General features: G+C 42.8%; 1 protein-coding gene across 5 annotated transcripts in view; it reads left to right on the top strand.

The window, feature by feature from the left end:
- The window catches only part of CAPN7 (calpain 7), a 111,661-nt gene that overhangs the window by 3,835 nt on the left and 89,982 nt on the right, over positions 1-17,844 (top strand). For 4 of the 5 annotated variants that reach the window (XM_058180018.1, XM_058180016.1, XM_058180017.1 and 1 more), the window contains exons 2-3: positions 14,019-14,127; positions 15,368-15,525. In XM_058180018.1, the coding sequence (XP_058036001.1) occupies positions 14,019-14,127; positions 15,368-15,525 (267 nt within the window). Of the gene's footprint in view, positions 1-14,018; positions 14,128-15,367; positions 15,567-17,844 lie in introns of those variants that run through there. The other variant, XM_058180020.1, reaches the window with a different exon arrangement.

Consider the following 17,844-nt stretch of genomic DNA (forward strand, 5'->3'; position numbering starts at 1 on the left):
TGATCGAACTCTGGCCAATCAATGAGTTTTTAAAGCTGGTGTTAGGGAGGTAATTTACTAACATTTACAATTCTCATTGGCATGAAGAAGATATATAAAGTTAAGCCACACAACCTCCACTTCAATTTTCAGAAGGGTCAGTGTAAATTCCCTTAGCATAGAAGCAGCAGCCGCACCCTCTAGAATAGAACTTATTCTGTTCTTTACAGAAAAATATTTACCTCAGTGGGCATTAACATTGTTGGTTCTGGAACGGAGATATGGTAATATACCTCCACCCCTCCCCGTGATACTATTGCTCTAGTCTGGAAGATATAATTTTCCAATGGGTGTTCTGTTCTTTCTTGGTATTCTGAAATAATATTGTGGTCAGTAATGGTTCAGCCTGCTCAAAGAACTAGCACAATCTCTTCCTGTTACCATATAATTCCTCGGAAATCTCTAAAATATTTGTAAAAATTTATTCAGTCATGCCCACTGAAGAAATTCAGTGATTAATTAAGATTTGGCAGCTTAAATCACTTTTGTAAGGTAGATATTTTGTAAGGTAAATAAGTATTCAAATTCAAATATATGTTTGTTTTTTAAGGATTTTTTTTTTATTTTTAACAAACAGACATACATAAAATCATCATCAATCATGATATATGGTTTCTAAAGATTAAAAAAATATTGGGAAAACTAATCTCCATCCTGCATAGTTATATTATGTGTAGTGGAGTAATAATGAATTATCCCTTTGTCTCCTTATTCCACGTATGTAGTTTTTTTACAGTTAATATTTCTATGTAAGCAAATCGTTCTGTCCCCACTATACATTGGGCTGTGTGCAGCTTGACATGCAGCTAAACCCACCTATTCTTCAATAAAATTGACCATGTGCATAGATCTGAATGCTTTATTGGGAGAACAGGATGTGATGAAACTGAGGAAAATAGGAATACATACAATGAGAATCAAATATAAGATAGACAGTATTAAGTTACTGTTGAACATAACAATTAATACAAGCAGTTTGAATTCTACCAGCGATGCTCTGCGTGTGGGATGTGGGTTTGTCTACAGATTAAGATGGCTGCTTCTTTGTGCTTCTGCCTTCTCCAAATGCTAAAGGAAATGGAGCCTGGCTTCCCAGCATGCACTTGGTTTGAGAGTCCAGGCTGATGGGTAAATGGGTAGAGAAAGCTTCAAACAATATAGTTGGGGCATAGTTGTCTCTCTGGCCACTAGATGGGGCTAGAGAGCAACAACAGTATGTAAAATTATATGTTGTGTCCTGACACTCTCTGCCTGGTATGAACAGATACTACTATTTGACTTCTGAGGTGGTAGCCGTAGGTGAGCTGTTATCGCTTTTTTGCTGATATGGTTGTCACTGAGGTGGTGCCACTGCTGTTTCCAATGAGGCTTCTGGGAACTTGACAATGATCTAAATCTGTAATATAACATCCCATTGCTAGCTTCACCTTATGCTTGCTGAGGTCCTTTGATATATATCCAGCACCATTCTCTGGCAATGGGACCGGAGTCATGCCAGAAGGTTTGAGACATGCATGTCACTGCTCTTGTTACTGTGAGATTGCTTTCAGATTCTGTGTTGGATGAAGAATCTCCATTCATCCCAGATCTGTGAGATGTTGCACATTCTTCCTTAAGAAAATGTTCTTGGCTTGCAAGCTATGTCCATTAGTAGATGCAGATCAGGGGATTTGCCCTTCTGCGAACTGCTGTTTCTTTCTCTGCATTTGGTTTGGACAGATGAAACAGAATCTTTGCCATACTTGCTGGCAGGGTGGATTTGATTTAAATCAACTTGATTTAGATCATAATTTTTAAAGAGCAACTGTCATCACTGTCCAGCAGCTCCTCTGACCCGCTGTTGACTCACCAACAGTCCTAGTATTGCAGAATATAAAGCACCATGCTACGTAACTAAGCTCCATTTCATGCTGAATAAACTAAATTATTAATGTATCTTAAATAAAAAACTATATTTAGATAGATTTTTACTTCAAAAGCATTTTATTAAAATAAATTTGATAAAAATAAAAAAATCTGATTTAAATAAAAAAAGTTTGTTTTTTAATTTTTTTTTAAAAATCATCAATTTTTATCCATCTTGCTTGCTGGGGGAACCGGCCTTTGAAATGAGGAAACCAGTTTGTTCTGAGGATCCAACAGTCTCTGATGTATTTGTTACACACCTTGTGTCAGGATCCTCTTGTTACTGACTGAATGCAAGTTGCTTTTGAACAAATACCATGGAAGACACTGCAGAAGCCTGGTCCAATTGCTCTTTGACCTTTGATGTTGCTTGTGATAAGGGAGCATGTTACAATTTGTTCTGCATTGTTAGGTTGGTGCTGGCTCTGTGGTCTGAAGAGAAGACAGGTGACTCGGTTGTCACTATCTTCTTTGATTAATCCTTGCCCTGTCTTTTCTAAAGGGAGTTTGTCCTCAGTAGATTCTGTCACCTGATTACCATCTCCCTCAAATAACTTTGGTCACTGTCACAGGCAAGGTTGTTACTAAAGGACCCTATGAAGGGACAAGGCAAACGGGTAATATGCGATGGTTCCTTTAAGAGGAATTTGTTGTGACATGGCTGAAAGATAGAAGGATGTCTGTTCTCTAATGTGCTTGTCAGCATGCTGCTAATGGAAGTTGGTTTATGCATGCTTCCTAAACAGAATCTTCTATAATGACCCACCCTAGGTCTAAATTCTGACCATAGTGGACATTGTGGGGACCATTGATCTGAGCTCTTACCTTGTGGACTCGTAAAATATCTCTCCCTAGGAGCAAGACTATCTGAGCCTGTGGATTGAGCTGTGTTATCAGATGTGCTGTGTCGTTCAAATGTGGGTGATGAATTGCTGCATCTGATGTAGGGATTTCAGATCTTTTTTATTTATTTATTTTGTCAATCATATATAAGATAACAGTAAAAGTATAAGTGTAATTTGGATACATGAAAAGAGTAAGTAAAAAGGAATATTAGGACAAGGACGGTAGACACGCAGGATCTGGTTGCATTCAATAAGAGTTGGTAAAGTCAGGCATGTTTTCCCATCTACCAACTTGACTTGGTAACCAGATACTCTTCTCCGCGGCATCTCCACAATTCCTGCACAAGTTTTTAAGGAATATGGAGTGCTGGGGTCTTTAATGCCAAAGGCATCAAAGAAGGCTACGCTGGCTAAAGACCTGTTACTTTGGTCATCTAGAGTAGCATAAAGCTTAACAGCTTTGTCTTTTTGGCCTGCTGGGTAGACTCTGACTAAACAGATTTTGGAGCAGGTCTTGCTGTCTGCCATCTCTTTGCAGACTTCTGTGCATTTTGTATTGATTTCTGCTGTGGTTGTAGCAGTGTGTTCTTCCTTTCTGCCATGCTCATTGCCACTATAAGTATGTTGTAAAGTCCATGGTGCTGGCCCTGAGTGTAAAGCTGTGTTGTGGCCTGTGCTGCCATATTCCATGCATTTTACACTGACCTTAATGACAGTTAAGGACAGAACACAGTCATTGGCAAGGTGGGAGACTCATGCGCAGCACTTGTAGCAGATTTTGTTCACTTTCAGGAAAGCTTTGCAGTCTTCTTTAGACTTCTCCCTGAAGACTCCGCATTTTAGGAGAGAACGTGGCTTCTGGTGTAGAGGACACTGCTTACCAGGATCTCTGATCTCCATTTCTATGTGAGAGGAACTGGCAGACCTATCAAACCTATCAAATATTTTGAACAGTGCATTCTTCACTGTTTCTGCTGAGCCATAGCACTCATCAAGTTTCTCCCATATTGTTTTAAGGCCTGTTTCAGGTAGTTTATATTTATTATCCTGATTCGCTTTGCATGCTCAGCAGATTCAATTACAAGCCATTTAATTATTAGATCTAGATTTATCTCCTCACAGAAACAAGTCTCATTTTGGAAGGAAGATTGCCAAACTCTATAGCAGTGATGGCTAACCTTTTCCGGATTGAGTGCCCAAAGCGCGCACGCGTGAACCCCCAAAATACAATGTGTGTGTGGCCTCTGTACATGCACCATGTATGTGTGGCACCTGTGCATGCACCCTGTGTATGCATGCGCGGCCATGCATGTTGCGCATGTGCGGCAGACACCTGACAACCAGTTGGTTGGTGGGAGGCACATGCACATGCACGGCAAAACTGAATTGGGGCGATGGCTCGTGTGCCCACAGAGAGGGCGCTGCATGCCACCTCTGGCATGCATGTCATAGGTTCACCATCATGGCTCTATAGCTTTCAGGACGATCATAAACTTTTCAAATCCTTGTATGACTACTCATGTTGTGCAAGGAATTTGGCAAGCTCCATGGTGGCTTGATTAGTCAATTGTGTATTGCTGTGGTGAAAAGGTGTTGAGTAGTCATACCTTTTAGGAATCTCCAGTTTTAGCTAGTCTTTTTTTTTTTGAAAAACCACATACAAATCTTTTGAACAAGATATCAGTCAGGTAGATAATTAAACACTTTTCAAATTTCACCCCCTCATTGCATTGTTTATGCAATATTTTTCCCTTCCCCTTTTAAAATGTTATTATTTGCACATTTCTATCAAAACATCTGTTCCACCCCTTTATCCTGAATGGTATTTAATCAAATCTAGTTCCCACATTTTTGCCCCCTTTCTTGCCCCTCCCTTCTTCATTAAACAAAATATAGCCATACTTATACCTAATGTTATCAAAGACAGACCAGTAACAAAAAAAACAAAAAAAAGGTAATCTCTATAAAAATCTCTCCTACATTAAATCTCACCTTAATTTCAAAATTCCCATCACTTATTATTTCATAATCCCATTCCAAATAAGAATATAGTTTAAAATAATAAACAAGATAAAAAGAGCAAAATGAAAAGGAGCAAACATATCCCATTTCTCACATAATTCCATAGTTATATTCAAAGGTTGGCTCAGCCTTCCATCCTTTATAAGGTAGGTAAAATGAGGACCCAGATTGTTGGGGGCAATAAGTTGACTTTGTATATAATATACAAATGGATGAAGACTATTGCTTGACATAGTGTAAGACGCCCTGAGTCTTCGGAGAAGGGCAGGATATAAATGCAAATTTAAAAAAAATTCTATTGGAAGTTTTATCTCAAATTATTTCAATTTCATGACATATGCTTAAAACTGCATATGCTTAAAACTAAAACTGCATATTTTCTTAACTTACTTGATTTCTTGTAACCCTATTCCTCCTCTTCTCAACATTTTTATAATCCTCTAATCTTTAACATAAATTTTAGTTTTACATTATTATATCATGCTTTTTATATTCTTTTCTATCATTGCTGCATGCAGCTCATTTCTTTAATATTCCAGTTCTGTAATCATTTATTATATTTCTTGCTTAAATGACAATTGTATACTTCTTATTGTCCATTGTTTTCTGTTTTATTCTTTGATGTTATGAGTCTTAAAGGTCATCCATCTAGTTGCTGAAATTCTCCTTTGAAATTGTCCTGGAATCACAAAGACATTTCCCTTTTGTATTTCTTCTTCTGCCTGAAGTGACTGTAGGTATAGGCATAGGACCGGGCTATTTACGGCCTATTTACGGGACCGCCTGCTGCGACCGATAGCCTCCCACCGACCTGTGTGCTCACACAGGGAGGGTCTCCTCAGGGTGCCGTCAGCCAAACAATGTTGGCTGGCGACCCCCAGGGGGAGAGCCTTCTCTGTTGTGTCTTGCCCGCCCTCAGAGCAGCCGGGGCCTTCTTATCTGCTCCCGAACACGGAGGAATGTATGCCTCCCGGCCCCAGTCCTGGCTCCATGCCCAGACAAACTGCAGAAGAAGGAGCACCTCCCGGCCCCAGCCCTGACTCCATGCCCAGGCAAACGGAGCAGCTAGACCCCTCCCCCTCCTCCACAGCATGTGAGCCTGAGGAGGGTTTATTACCAACTGCTGATTGGAGTGACCCTCGCATCAGAAGATTGGATAGGCGGAGGCAACAGAATGAAGGGAGGGGCAGGCCTTAATGAGTGCTGAGTCATGGAGCCACACCCCATGGCCTATATAAAGGATCTGCTTTCTGGCAGTCTCTGAGTCAGGCAAAAGTCGAACTTATCTTGCTGAAGTCACTTACTGGTCTCCTGCCTGCTCTGAGGACTTTGCTAGGACTTTGGGCAGAGCTGCAGAGGCAAGCCTGATTCGGATTTCCCTGACCCAGCCGTCAGCGGAGGAGTGGGACACGACACTTCTCTGTGCGAGCACCTACCCTCTGGAATGAGCTTCCTCTGGGGTTACGATTACTCCCCAACCTCCGGACCTTCCGCCGTGAACTCAAGACCTTTCTTTTTTACCGCGCAGGGATGGCCTAATATACTACGGTTTTTAATTGAGGCTTTTTATCATTTCTTTATTATAGTTTTAAATGGGGTTAGCCAAATTGAATAAGATTTTTAAAAATGTTTTTAATTCTATTTATAAACTTGTTTTTATGTTGGCTGTAAACCGCCCTGAGTGTTTCGGGAGAAGGGCGGTATAAAAATCAAATTAATAATAATAATAATAATAATAATAATAATAATAATAATAATAATAATAATAATAATAATAATAATAATAATAGTAATAAGGTGTCAGTCTTTAGTCTACAGTTACAAGGCACAATTAACAAAGTATCCATTTTTTAGCCGCACCTTTTTTCTCTTTGTTTCAATTTGTTGCCTCTTTTCAGTCCTGTTTAAATAGTTTCATTATAATCCTTTAAATCCAAATTTATAAAGGATAGAGGAACTGGGAAATGCTCAATTAAAATCCCTTTTTAAAATCTTAGTTAATTCCTCTCTCTTTTTTCTTCTTGCTTATAATCTTTAAATAATCGATAAAAGCCTCCAAAATTCTCCAGAGTCAATTTTAATTAAAAGTCATATTTTTCTCTGTTTTCTCTATTCCGATAGGGCTCTAGACTTAGATTCCAAGCCAGTTTTTGTCAGGTTTTAGGTATCATTAATTATTTCCTTCCATTTTCATTTCCTGTTTAAATTAGCCGCTATTTCTCAATTTTTCTTTAAATGCTTGTTTGCAAAATTGCGCCTCTTCATGAGCTGGTACTAACTCACCCAGCTTCAATATCTTGTTCAGTACTTATGCTTTATCCTCCTGCCCGTTCTTATGGCCGTCCTGACTTCAAGCAGCTGGTGATGGCTGCAGTTCCCTGGGTCGAGGGAAAAAAGCCAGAGCTACAGGGAATTTGCAACTTCCCTGTCCGCTCCAGCAGTTCCCTCATTCTTCGCTGCCCCTGCAGGGCAGCTATGGTCCAGACCGGACCCCCATATCGAGGGGATATTCGGCACCCACCCCGGAGCTCTCGGGGTTTGTGTCCATTCCGTTGCGACACTGGCCACGCCTCCTCCCAGCTAGTCTTTTTTATGCAGCTCTGGCATGAAGTCTGATCCTGTGGGATAAATTGCAGGATTAAGTACCTTGGGTGTGAGGGGTCTGCTATCACAGGTGCAACTTTGCTTGAAGCTTTCTTGTTTGTAGGCTTGGGGCTTGTCGTTAGCCTGTAGTGGTGCTAAGTACCACTTAGCTTGTTTCTTGAAGGTTGTCTTCCCTATCGAGGAAGGGGTTACTGCTTGGCCTGGAATGCTGATAGATGTACTCTGAGGTGCATTGCAGATCTTGGGATTCAGCTTCTGGCTTAAGCACATTGCTGTGTAACTCCATTCGTCATCAGAATATACCACTCTAAGGCTTTGACTTTCGCTGTAGCAGCTGCGACTTCTTTCTCTATGGTTATCCACTCTTGTCTCTAACAGGGCTTTCTCTTTTTTTATTTCTATTTCTTGCTGAGCAAAGGCTGCTTGTGCTTTTGCTATTTCAGCCTTTGCGCTGGCAATGGCCAATGCATCACATGCTGATAATCATTTGGATGAATTAGACTTGAGAGCTTGTCTTTTGTGAAGACATCCGGCTCTGTGACATGGTATCTTCCAGTGGTGCTTGACTGTCTACCATGTTTTCCCGAAAATACAACCTACCCCCAAAATAAGCCCAACCTGTTTTTTGAGGGGAGAGCCTAATTATAAGCCCTACTCCAAAAAATAAGCCCTAGTGAAAGGCTGGGCGTGGTCAGCACAGGAGGCAGCCCTTCTCTTCTCTGGTCATCTCATGGAGGTTCAGCCCCTTAATTGTGGCCCATGGATCAGCTGAGACAGTGAGGGCCAGGCAACTTGGGCCAGATCTCTGGAGCTCCTCCCCAACCACCAGCCTGCCAGGCCTCTTCGCCAATAGTCACGCTGCCCTGCATGAGCTCCATGGCGGCCCTGCAGCAGGAGGGATTGGAAGATCACCCCCTCTTCCTTTGCACCCCGAAACCCCATCTTATTTTATTTATTTATTTATTTATTTATTTGATTTCTATACCGCCCTTCTCCCGAAGGACTCAGGGCGGTGTACAGGCAAGAATAAAACAGACGGTACAATATACAAATTTAAAATGCAGTTAAAAAACTTATTTTGAAATTGGCCTGAGAAGTAAAATATATAATAAGCTAAAAAACCCCATTTAAAATTAATTACTAAGAATTTAAAAATTTGTTAAAATCAATTTAAGCCAGCCCCGCGCGAATAAAAAGATGTGTCTTCAGTTCGCGACGGAATGTCCGAAGGTCAGGTATTTGGCGTAAACCCGGGGGAAGTTCGTTCCAGAGTGTGGGAGCCCCCACAGAGAAGGACCTTCCCCTGGGGGCCGCCAGCCGACATTGCTTGGCGGACGGCACCCTGAGAAGTCCCTCTCTGTGAGAACGTATGGGACGGTGGGAGGCATGTGGTAACAGCAGGCGGTCCCGTAAGTACCCAGGCCCTAAGCCATGGAGCGCTTTAAAGGTAGTAACCAACACCTTAAAGTGCACTCGAAAGGCCACAGGTAGCCAGTGCAGTCTGCGCGGGAGGCGGTGTTATATGGGAGCTACGCGGAGCTCCTTCTATCACCAGCGCAGCTGCATTCTGGACTAACTGAAGCCTCCGAGTGCACTTCAAGGAAGCCCATGTGAGAGCATTACAATAATCCAAGCGAGAGGTAACGAGCGCATGAGTGACCGTGCACAAGGCGTCCCGATCAAGGAAGGCGCAACTGCGAACCAGGCGAACCTGGTGGAAGGCCCCCTGGAGACGGCCGTCAAATGATCTTCAAGCGACAGCCGTTCATCCAGGAGGACACCTAAGTTGCGCACCCTATCCTTTGGGGCCAATAACTCGCCTCCAACAGTCAGCGCGGCTGCAGCTGACTGAATCGGGTGCCGGCATCCACAGCCACTCCGTCTTGGAGGATTAAGCTTGAGCCTGTTTCTCCCCATCCAGACCCGTCGGCTTCCACACACCGGGACAGCACTTCAACAGCTTCATTGGGGTGGCCTGGGGTGGAGAAGTACAGCTGGGTGTCGTCAGCGTACAGCTGGTATCTCACCCCAAAGCCACTGATGATCTCCCCCAACGGCTTCATATAGATGTTGAACAGAAGGGGCGAGAGAATCGACCCCTGCGGCACCCCACAAGTGAGGTCCCTCGCGGTCGACCTCTGCCCCCCTGTCAACACCGTCTGTGACCAGTCAGAGAGATAGGAGGAGAACCACCGATACACGGTGCCTCCCACTCCCAATCCCCCCAACCGGCGCAGCAGGACACCATGGTCGATGGTATCAAAAGCCGCTGAGAGATCTAATAGGACCAGGGCAGAGGAATAACCCCTGTCCCTGGCCCTCCAGAGATCATCCACCAATGCGACCAAAGCTGTCTCCGTGCTGTACCTGGGTCGGAAGCCGGACTGGAACGGGTCTAGATAGACGGCTTCATCCAGGTATTGGGGTAGCTGTCGCGCCACAGCACTCTCTACAACCTTCGCAACAAAGCGAAGGTTGGGGACTGGACGATAATTACCCAAAATAGCTGGGTCCAGGGAGGGCTTCTTGAGGAGGGGTCTCACCACCGCCTCTTTCAAGGTGGCAGGGAAAACCCCTTCCAACAAAGAAGCGTTGATAATCTCCTGGAGCCAGCCTCGTGTCACCTCCTGAGTGGCCAGTACCAACCAGGAAGGACACGGGTCCAGTAAACATGTAATGGCGTGAAGCCTCCCCAACAACCTGTCCACGTCCTCGGGAGCCACAGGGTCAAACTCATCCCAAATGGACTCAACAAGACGTGTCTCCTCTCCCTCGCTTGGATCATCCCAATTTCGGTCCAGACCATCCCGGAGCTGAGCGATTTTATTGTATAGATAACCACTAAACTCCTCAGCACGTCCCTGCAACGGGTCATCCCGCACCTCCTGATGAAGGAGGGAGCGGGTCACCCGAAACAGGGCGGCCGGGCGGTTATCTGCCGACGCAATGAGAGTGGAGGCATATGAACGCCTCGCCTCCCTCATTGCCACTAGGTAGGTCCTAGAATAGGACCTAACTAGTGTCCGATCAGCTTCGGAATGGCTGGACCTCCAGGTGCTCTCTAGACGTCTTCTCCGGCGTTTCATCTCCCTCAGCCCCTCGGAGAACCAAGGGGCCAAACGAGATCTACGCCGGGTCAGAGGTCGCAAAGGCACGACACGGTCCAAGGCCCCAGCCGCGGCCCGCTCCCAGGCCGCAACTAGTTCCTCAGTTGTGCCGTGGGCCAGATCCTCAGGGAATGGCCCAAGCTCCGTCAGGAACCTCTCAGGGTCCATCAGGCGCCTGGGACGGAACCACCGTATAGGTTCCGTCTCCCTGCGATGGTGGATGGCGGTTCGGAAGTCTAGTCGAAGGAGAAAATGATCGGACCATGACATCGGTTCTGTTACTAAATCATCTAATTCCAGATCATTTAACCACTGACCAGAGATATAAATCATGTCCAGTGTGCCTCCCCCCATGTGCGTGGGGCCATCATTTACCCGAATCAGGTCCAAGGCCCTCATGGAAGCCTGGAACTCCCGAGCTGCAGTCAATAGCAAGCCAGCCGATGGCAAGTTGAAATCCCCCATGACTATGAGTCTGGGGGTCTCAACCGCCACAGACACAAGTACCTCCAACAGCTCGGGCAGGGCTGTGGTCACGCAGCAAGGAGCCAGGTACGCGATCAACAAGCCCAACTGATTCCTATGGCCCCACCTCACATAGAGGGATTCACAACCGGCAATCTGAGGAACAGTGGCCTCCCTCGGTTCTAGATCTTCCTTAATGACAACCACCACCACCCCACCCCTACCTTGGGCCCTCGGCTGATGAAATGCTCGGAAACCTGGAGGGCACAGCTCAACGAGGGGAACCCCCCCCTCCGGACCCAACCAGGTCTCTTCCATGGCTGCCGAGCCCCCTCCCTACACCTCTCTCACTGGAGCAAGATGTGCAATTCAATACCGGTATTACGTGTGGAAGCCTTCCAGTGCAGCGCTCTGTCATAGCTTAGGAGCAAACCTCCTTCCCTATGCAGAATTGCACAGGAAAATCCACGCCCCCCCCCCCATTTTCCTACCAATGGTTCTTTATTTGGGATCACAGGACACCCTGTCTCTTTCTCTCCCCCTCCCTCCCCTCTCTCTCTCTCTCACACACACACACAGAGGTCCCTCTTCTCCCTAAAGGCAGCAGCATCCCTTCACTAATCTGCTTTCCACTCCATTCTCCACTTTGTGTGCAGGGCAAGAAGTCTATGGGACTACGGTTAAAAAATATTTGAGACCTTCTAACTTCGTGAGATTTATTTTTCATGAGAAGTTGGAAGGTCTGAATTACGAGATTTTTTTATTGTAGTAAAGAATAGAGTTGGAAAGCAGGTTAGTGAAGGGATGTGGCTGCTTTGAAGGGGGTGGGGATGTGTGAGGGACCTCTGTGTGTGTGGGGGGGTGTAGGTATGTGTGTGTATGTGAGAGAGAGAAAGAGTTTTGATCCAATCCAACCTCAGAGAGCTGGCGATGATGTGCTCTCTCTGTACTGAATGTTGACCATGTATACTTTGGCAATGTTGCCATTAGCATTTGGATGGAAAACGGGCATATGTCACTTTTGTTTCAGTGGGACATTTGGAAAGAGGAGGTTGCAAATATCCCAGCCAAGAGCACAGAATCCCAAACCTCCTGCAATGAGGGGCCTTTTTTGCAAAGAAAAGGCAGCTCTTCTTTGCTGCGCCGGGCCATGTGGGTTGGTACAAAATAAACACTGTTTAAACAATTGTGGATGGCTTGTGCAAATGTTAGTTCAGGCAGTACTTGGGGCAGGGTTGCTCAGCCTCCCATTCTTTGCAGCTGCAGAAAAAGTGCCCCAGTGGGCAGGGTTGCTGGAGTGGCCGCTGCAAGGCTGTTTTGGATGGATGGGAGGTGCAACTATTAGGTAAGGGTGTGGGGCGCATGGGGCATGTTCCCCTCCTTTCCCCCACTCTGGCCTCACCTCCTCAACTCATGTTGTCTGCACAGCAAGCAACGAGGAGGTCAAGTGACGCATGAGGTGCATCACTTGGCCTCCTGTCACTTTGTGGCTGCAAAAGCAGCCATGCTTGCTGGAGGCTGCAGCCTGAGCGGCACCCGCAAAGCAGCTGTTTCATGGATGGTGGGATGGCCTGCTGCGACCCTTTGGGAAGCTGGCGCAAAGGGCCATTCATTCCCTGCCTCATACAGGTACATGGGGGGGAAATAAGACCCTCCCGAAAAGAAGCCCTAGCCGTTTTTTTGGGGGTCAAAAGAAAATGGGACCTAGTCTTATTTTTGGGAAAATACTACACATACAGCAGCTGTGTTGGCATAATAGCAGGCCTCTATATAGTCTTTACCCTGGATCCCACTTGCTGGGTAGCCACTGTTTTACTGTTCTGTCCCTACTACACATTAGTCTACGTGCAGCTTGACATGCAGCTAAACCCACCTATTCTTCAATAAAACTGACTGTGTGCATAGATCTGAATACTTTATTGAGAGAACAGGATATGGTGAAACTGAAGAAAATAGGGATACATACAAGGAGAATCAAATATAAGATAGACAGTATTAAGTTACTGCTGAACATAACAATTAATAAATACAAGCAGTTTGAATCTTACCAGCAATGCTCTGTGTGTGGGATGTGGGTTTGTCTACAGATTAAGATGGCTGCTTCTTTGTGCTTCTGCCTTCTCCAAATGCTAAAGGAAATGGAGCCTGGCTTCCCAGCATGCACTTGGTTTGAGAATCCAGGCTGATGGGTAAATGGGTAGAGAAAGCTTCAAACAATATAGTTAGGGCATAGTTGTCTCTCTGGCCATTAGATGGGGCTAGAGAGCAACAACAGTATGTAAAATTATATGTTGTGCCATGACACTAATTATTTGCAGGAAAAATCTCACTTTATTTTAAAAAGCATGGATATTTTGTGTGTTCATAAATTATAACCAAACTTTTTAAAATATCTTAAGATCATATCCATATGTCTCTTTGGCTTCTCCCCAAGGATTTAAATTTGGGAATATCCCAAACCACTTATCTACTAGACAATCAGATATGTGTTTTAAGAATTATTTTCAGTACTTTGACCCTGAGTGAGCACAAGCACATACCTTTTACTACAAGATAAATCAGCCCAACATATCTTAATGCATTGGCATCCTGTTTGGGTTCATGCCTTTTTAAGCCTAACTGATAGCTTCTTTAATGAGGCTGCAACCTCATTAAGATGACTGTCCCATCTTAAGGGCATATCTAAACTCTGCTTTTAGATATTTAAAGAGGCTCAAATGAAGCTTTAAAGTTTAAACAATCTACTGTGGCCTTTATAACTTCGTTTTTTTAAAAAATGAACATTTTGGCCATGCTCTTGCTGATATCATTTACCTAACTACCCTGAATTCTCATTTTTTAAAAAACCAAAACTTTAGTTTTATCCATAACTAGAAAAGTAGTTGTGTATAAGCTTACAAATTTTGGGAATCCTTTGCAAAACTCTAAAATGAGTCCTTTGAAAATCACTTGCCACATCTATTTATACTGATATCATTAAAGCCACTGGTATTAGAAAATTTCATATTTGGGATATGTTTTCTTTCCTCAGGAAGCTGCACAAGCCTTGATTTATGCTGCAATGGCAGGATCAACCTTAGAAAATATTCCAGGGAAAATAAGTGAATATTTAGAAAGAGTTCAAGCTTTATATACTGCAGGTAATAATAAAAATACTTTTTGTTTTCACTACCATGTTACACAGCAGTCTAATACAGTATTGTTTCCCAAATCCAGAACATCTCTTCATACGGGAAGTGAATACTTTTCATGGACTTACAAAATTTACAGAGAGGGGTCCCATTTTTTCTTTTCTGGAGATAAAGGAATTTTGTAATGTATGAAATGTCTTAATTCCTTTTGTCTATTGGCATCCTTCAGTCTCAAAAGGCTCTGGAAACATCATCTAGTGTGACTAAAAAGGCCAATTTGAGAGTGGCAATCCCTTCCACACTGAGGGCAGATACATTCTGTCCCCTGCCCAGCCCCCAGATTTCGCTGGTTCCGGGACTGCATCTTTGTCTCAGCCTGCTGAAGAAATGTCTCTTCGAATTGGAGAAGGCCATGCTGCGTCTTTAGCCTCCAAGCTGAACGATCAGAGCTCAGGGTTTCCCAGTTGTTAATGTCCACTTCCAGGGCCTTTAGGTCCCTATTGCAGATATCCTTATAGCGCAGCTGTGGTCTCCCTCTGAGGTGCATTCCCTGCATTAATTCTCCATACAGGAAATCTTTTGGAAGCCGACCATCAGCCATTCTCACGACATGCCCAAGCCAGCGTAGATGTCGATGTTTCAGTAGTGTATACATGCTAGAAATTCCAGCACGTTCCAAGACTGCGCTATTTAGAACTTTTTCCTACCAGGTGATGCCAAAAATACATCGGAGACAGTGCATATGGAAGGTGTTCAACTTTCTCTCCTGCCGTGCATAAAGGGTCCAACACTCACTGCAGTACAAGAGTGTGCTCAGGACTCAGGTTCTATAGACCTGGATCTTCGTATGTTCCGTCAGCTTCTTATTAAGCCATACTCTCTTTGGAAGTCTGGAAAATGTGATGGCCACTTTACCAATACATTTATTCAGCTCAGTATCTAATTCCTTTTAAGAGCAAAAATATGCCATTATTTCTCTTAAACTGAGTGGTTAGTCCTTTTGAAGTTTCTTCCATTGTATTTTGTTGTCCAAACTCTCAGTTTTTGAGAGAATTTGTTAAATTGTTCTTGCATATGGTTTACCATAAATACATACCAGTAACAGTTTTCATGTGTAAACCCCTGATTTGCTAATGAATATTTTTATTTAATTACTTAGCTATTATTAGTAAAATGTATATCCATCTCTAATAAGAAAAGTTCATCAGTTACTAAATAAGGTGAGATAATAATTTTCTCCCTAATTTAGTTCAATTGCAGAGAGTTGATCCCTTGAAATCAAAGCAGCAGCTGGACTTGGAGCGTGCCCATTTCCTGGTTACCCAAGCTTTTGATGAAGATGAAAAAGGCAACAATGAGGAAGCCATAGAGCTGTACACAGAAGCGGTGGAGCTCTGTCTGAAAACAGTACGTTAACCTACCACTTAACTTGGTGGATTTATGTTATGGTAAGAAATTCTTCCCTTTATTCAGGTGACTTTCAAGCAGATGTGCACATACATCCATATTTTCTTGATTGTTTTAGAAACTTGAATATACTATACCTGGTTAGCGCCAACAAGAAAGACTAAGGAAAGCAATAAAGCAAATCTCTTTATTTTTATGGAGAGAAATTTCAATAAGATAAATAACCAACCAGTGTTTTGGTTAGCTCTTTGAATTAGCTTATAATTTTTATAGCAGAAAATATGATGTATGCACATACCCTTCACCCGTGGATAAAAAAGTGGTACCTATGTTTCTATTCAGGAAGGTTTTTGTGATTTGGAATACTGTTGAGAATTAATTGTCCTGAGCCTTTATTTCAGATTTATTATTTTTTATTTTATTTTTGTTTATTTGTTTACTAAATTGTTTGCTGCCCTTCTCATCACAATGTTAATTTTACATTTTTCATATTAAAAGAACAATCTAGAACAATTTTAGGTACTTTTTTCCAACAAATAAGTTAAAATACTGTTACTGAAATAGGAACAGACATTTTTAGAATTTGTGAGCTCCCATTTCCCTAATGGAGAATATCTCTGATTTCTATTCTTTATCCATTAAGTTACTGTATTTTTTGGACTTAAGACACACCTGACTATAAGATGCACATAAATTTAGACGAGGAAAAAAAAGTTTTTGTCCTCTGCACACCCCATTTTGGGGCCTTTTTAGGGCCTTTTCCAGCCTTTTTTCAGTCCATTTTTTAGGCTTTTTTCAGCCCATTTTCGAGCCTTTTTTCGGCCTGTTTTTGAGACTTTTTTGGCTTTGGGGGGGGCTTTTCTTTGGCCTGTTTTCAAGGCTTTTTTCTGCCCATTTTTTTCCTAAAAAACTGCCTGAAAAAAGCCTCAAAAACAGGCCAAAAAAAAAAAAAACCCAGGCTGAAAAAAGCCCCCAAAATGGGCCTGAAAATGGGGCATCTGGCGGGCAAAAAATGACTGATGAGTGGGTGGGGCTTTGGCAATATTCGGTCTATAAGGCACACAGACATTTTCACCCCCTTTTGAGAGACAAAAAAGTATGCTTTATAGTCTGAAAAATACAGTAAATATTAAGGGCAAAAAAAAATGTTTCAGGAGTTGTTAAAATCAGTAAAACTTGTCTATGGTTATAATAAATTTGCTCCAGTGATATCAGTGAAACTGGTGATCAGATAAATTAAAACACAACCCTGGACTGAATTTGAATTTGTAAAAACCTACTCACAATAACTTAACCGTTTCATGTCTGAAGCAAAAAAGAAGCTTCAGAGTACATAGGAGCATTCATATCTATAAATCCTAAACAGCTCTTTTCCCTGCAAGCTACTGCTGGGTGGGACTGTCAGTGTCACTGCCGTGAGATGAGTCAATAGAGTCCTCCAAAATGTTATGGAGAATAGTTGGCTAGATTTGGGGAAAGCACAGCACAGCTGCATTCATTTGATTTGCAAACTCAGTCCAGTGTTAATACTTTGGATGTTGCAGGTACCATTTTTTTATACTGTTTTAGTGAGTATTATAGGCAAAACATCTTAGAGGAAGAGCTCACAATCATGATGTAACTCCACCAAGTATGACTCCTCTCCTTTCCCTCTCTCTTGTCCTCTTCTTCTTCCCCTTCTTGAAAGATCCTTGATATTTTGAGTAAAATTGAATTTAGTTTTGCTTTATTTCCTTAAATTCTTGAAATCTCTCTGTTTTAACTGCTGGCATTAGCATCAATAGATATGCTTTGTTAATTAATTAAAGCTAGACTTACTACAGATGAAATATTTTTCCTTCTACACGTCTACAATAATTATATGTTCAAGGATTGAAAGAACACATAATTGTTCCGTTCTAATTGAGAATTATGTTTACTTAGATGGTTGGATTGATTACAGTAGTGATGTTTCCAATAAAGGAGAATATTTGTAGCCCAGGATTGAAATTAAGCTCCTTGGTGCTCTATAAGATTGGTTGTTTTCTGGTCGACATTTCATTATCCAAAGTGTATTATTCTCGGTGTTAGCATCAGTGCTAATTTGAGTAATGTCTGCAAGAAAACAGCCAAGCTCAGAAAGCACCAAGGACCCATGATAGAGATATTTGTATGACAACTAGCCAGGTATATTTTCATTTAACCTGTTATATCTTTGCAGCATAGGTACAGTAATTATGGTATAGCATGCTTTGTGAATCACAAATTGGGTTGTGGGTAAGCAGACAAAACTAATGATGGGTTTCAAAACCCATTGCTATCGGTTTGCTCGTGGGCATG

This window comes from Ahaetulla prasina, chromosome 4 (assembly GCF_028640845.1).
Source record: "Ahaetulla prasina isolate Xishuangbanna chromosome 4, ASM2864084v1, whole genome shotgun sequence".
Taxonomy (NCBI): Eukaryota; Metazoa; Chordata; class Lepidosauria; order Squamata; family Colubridae; genus Ahaetulla; species Ahaetulla prasina.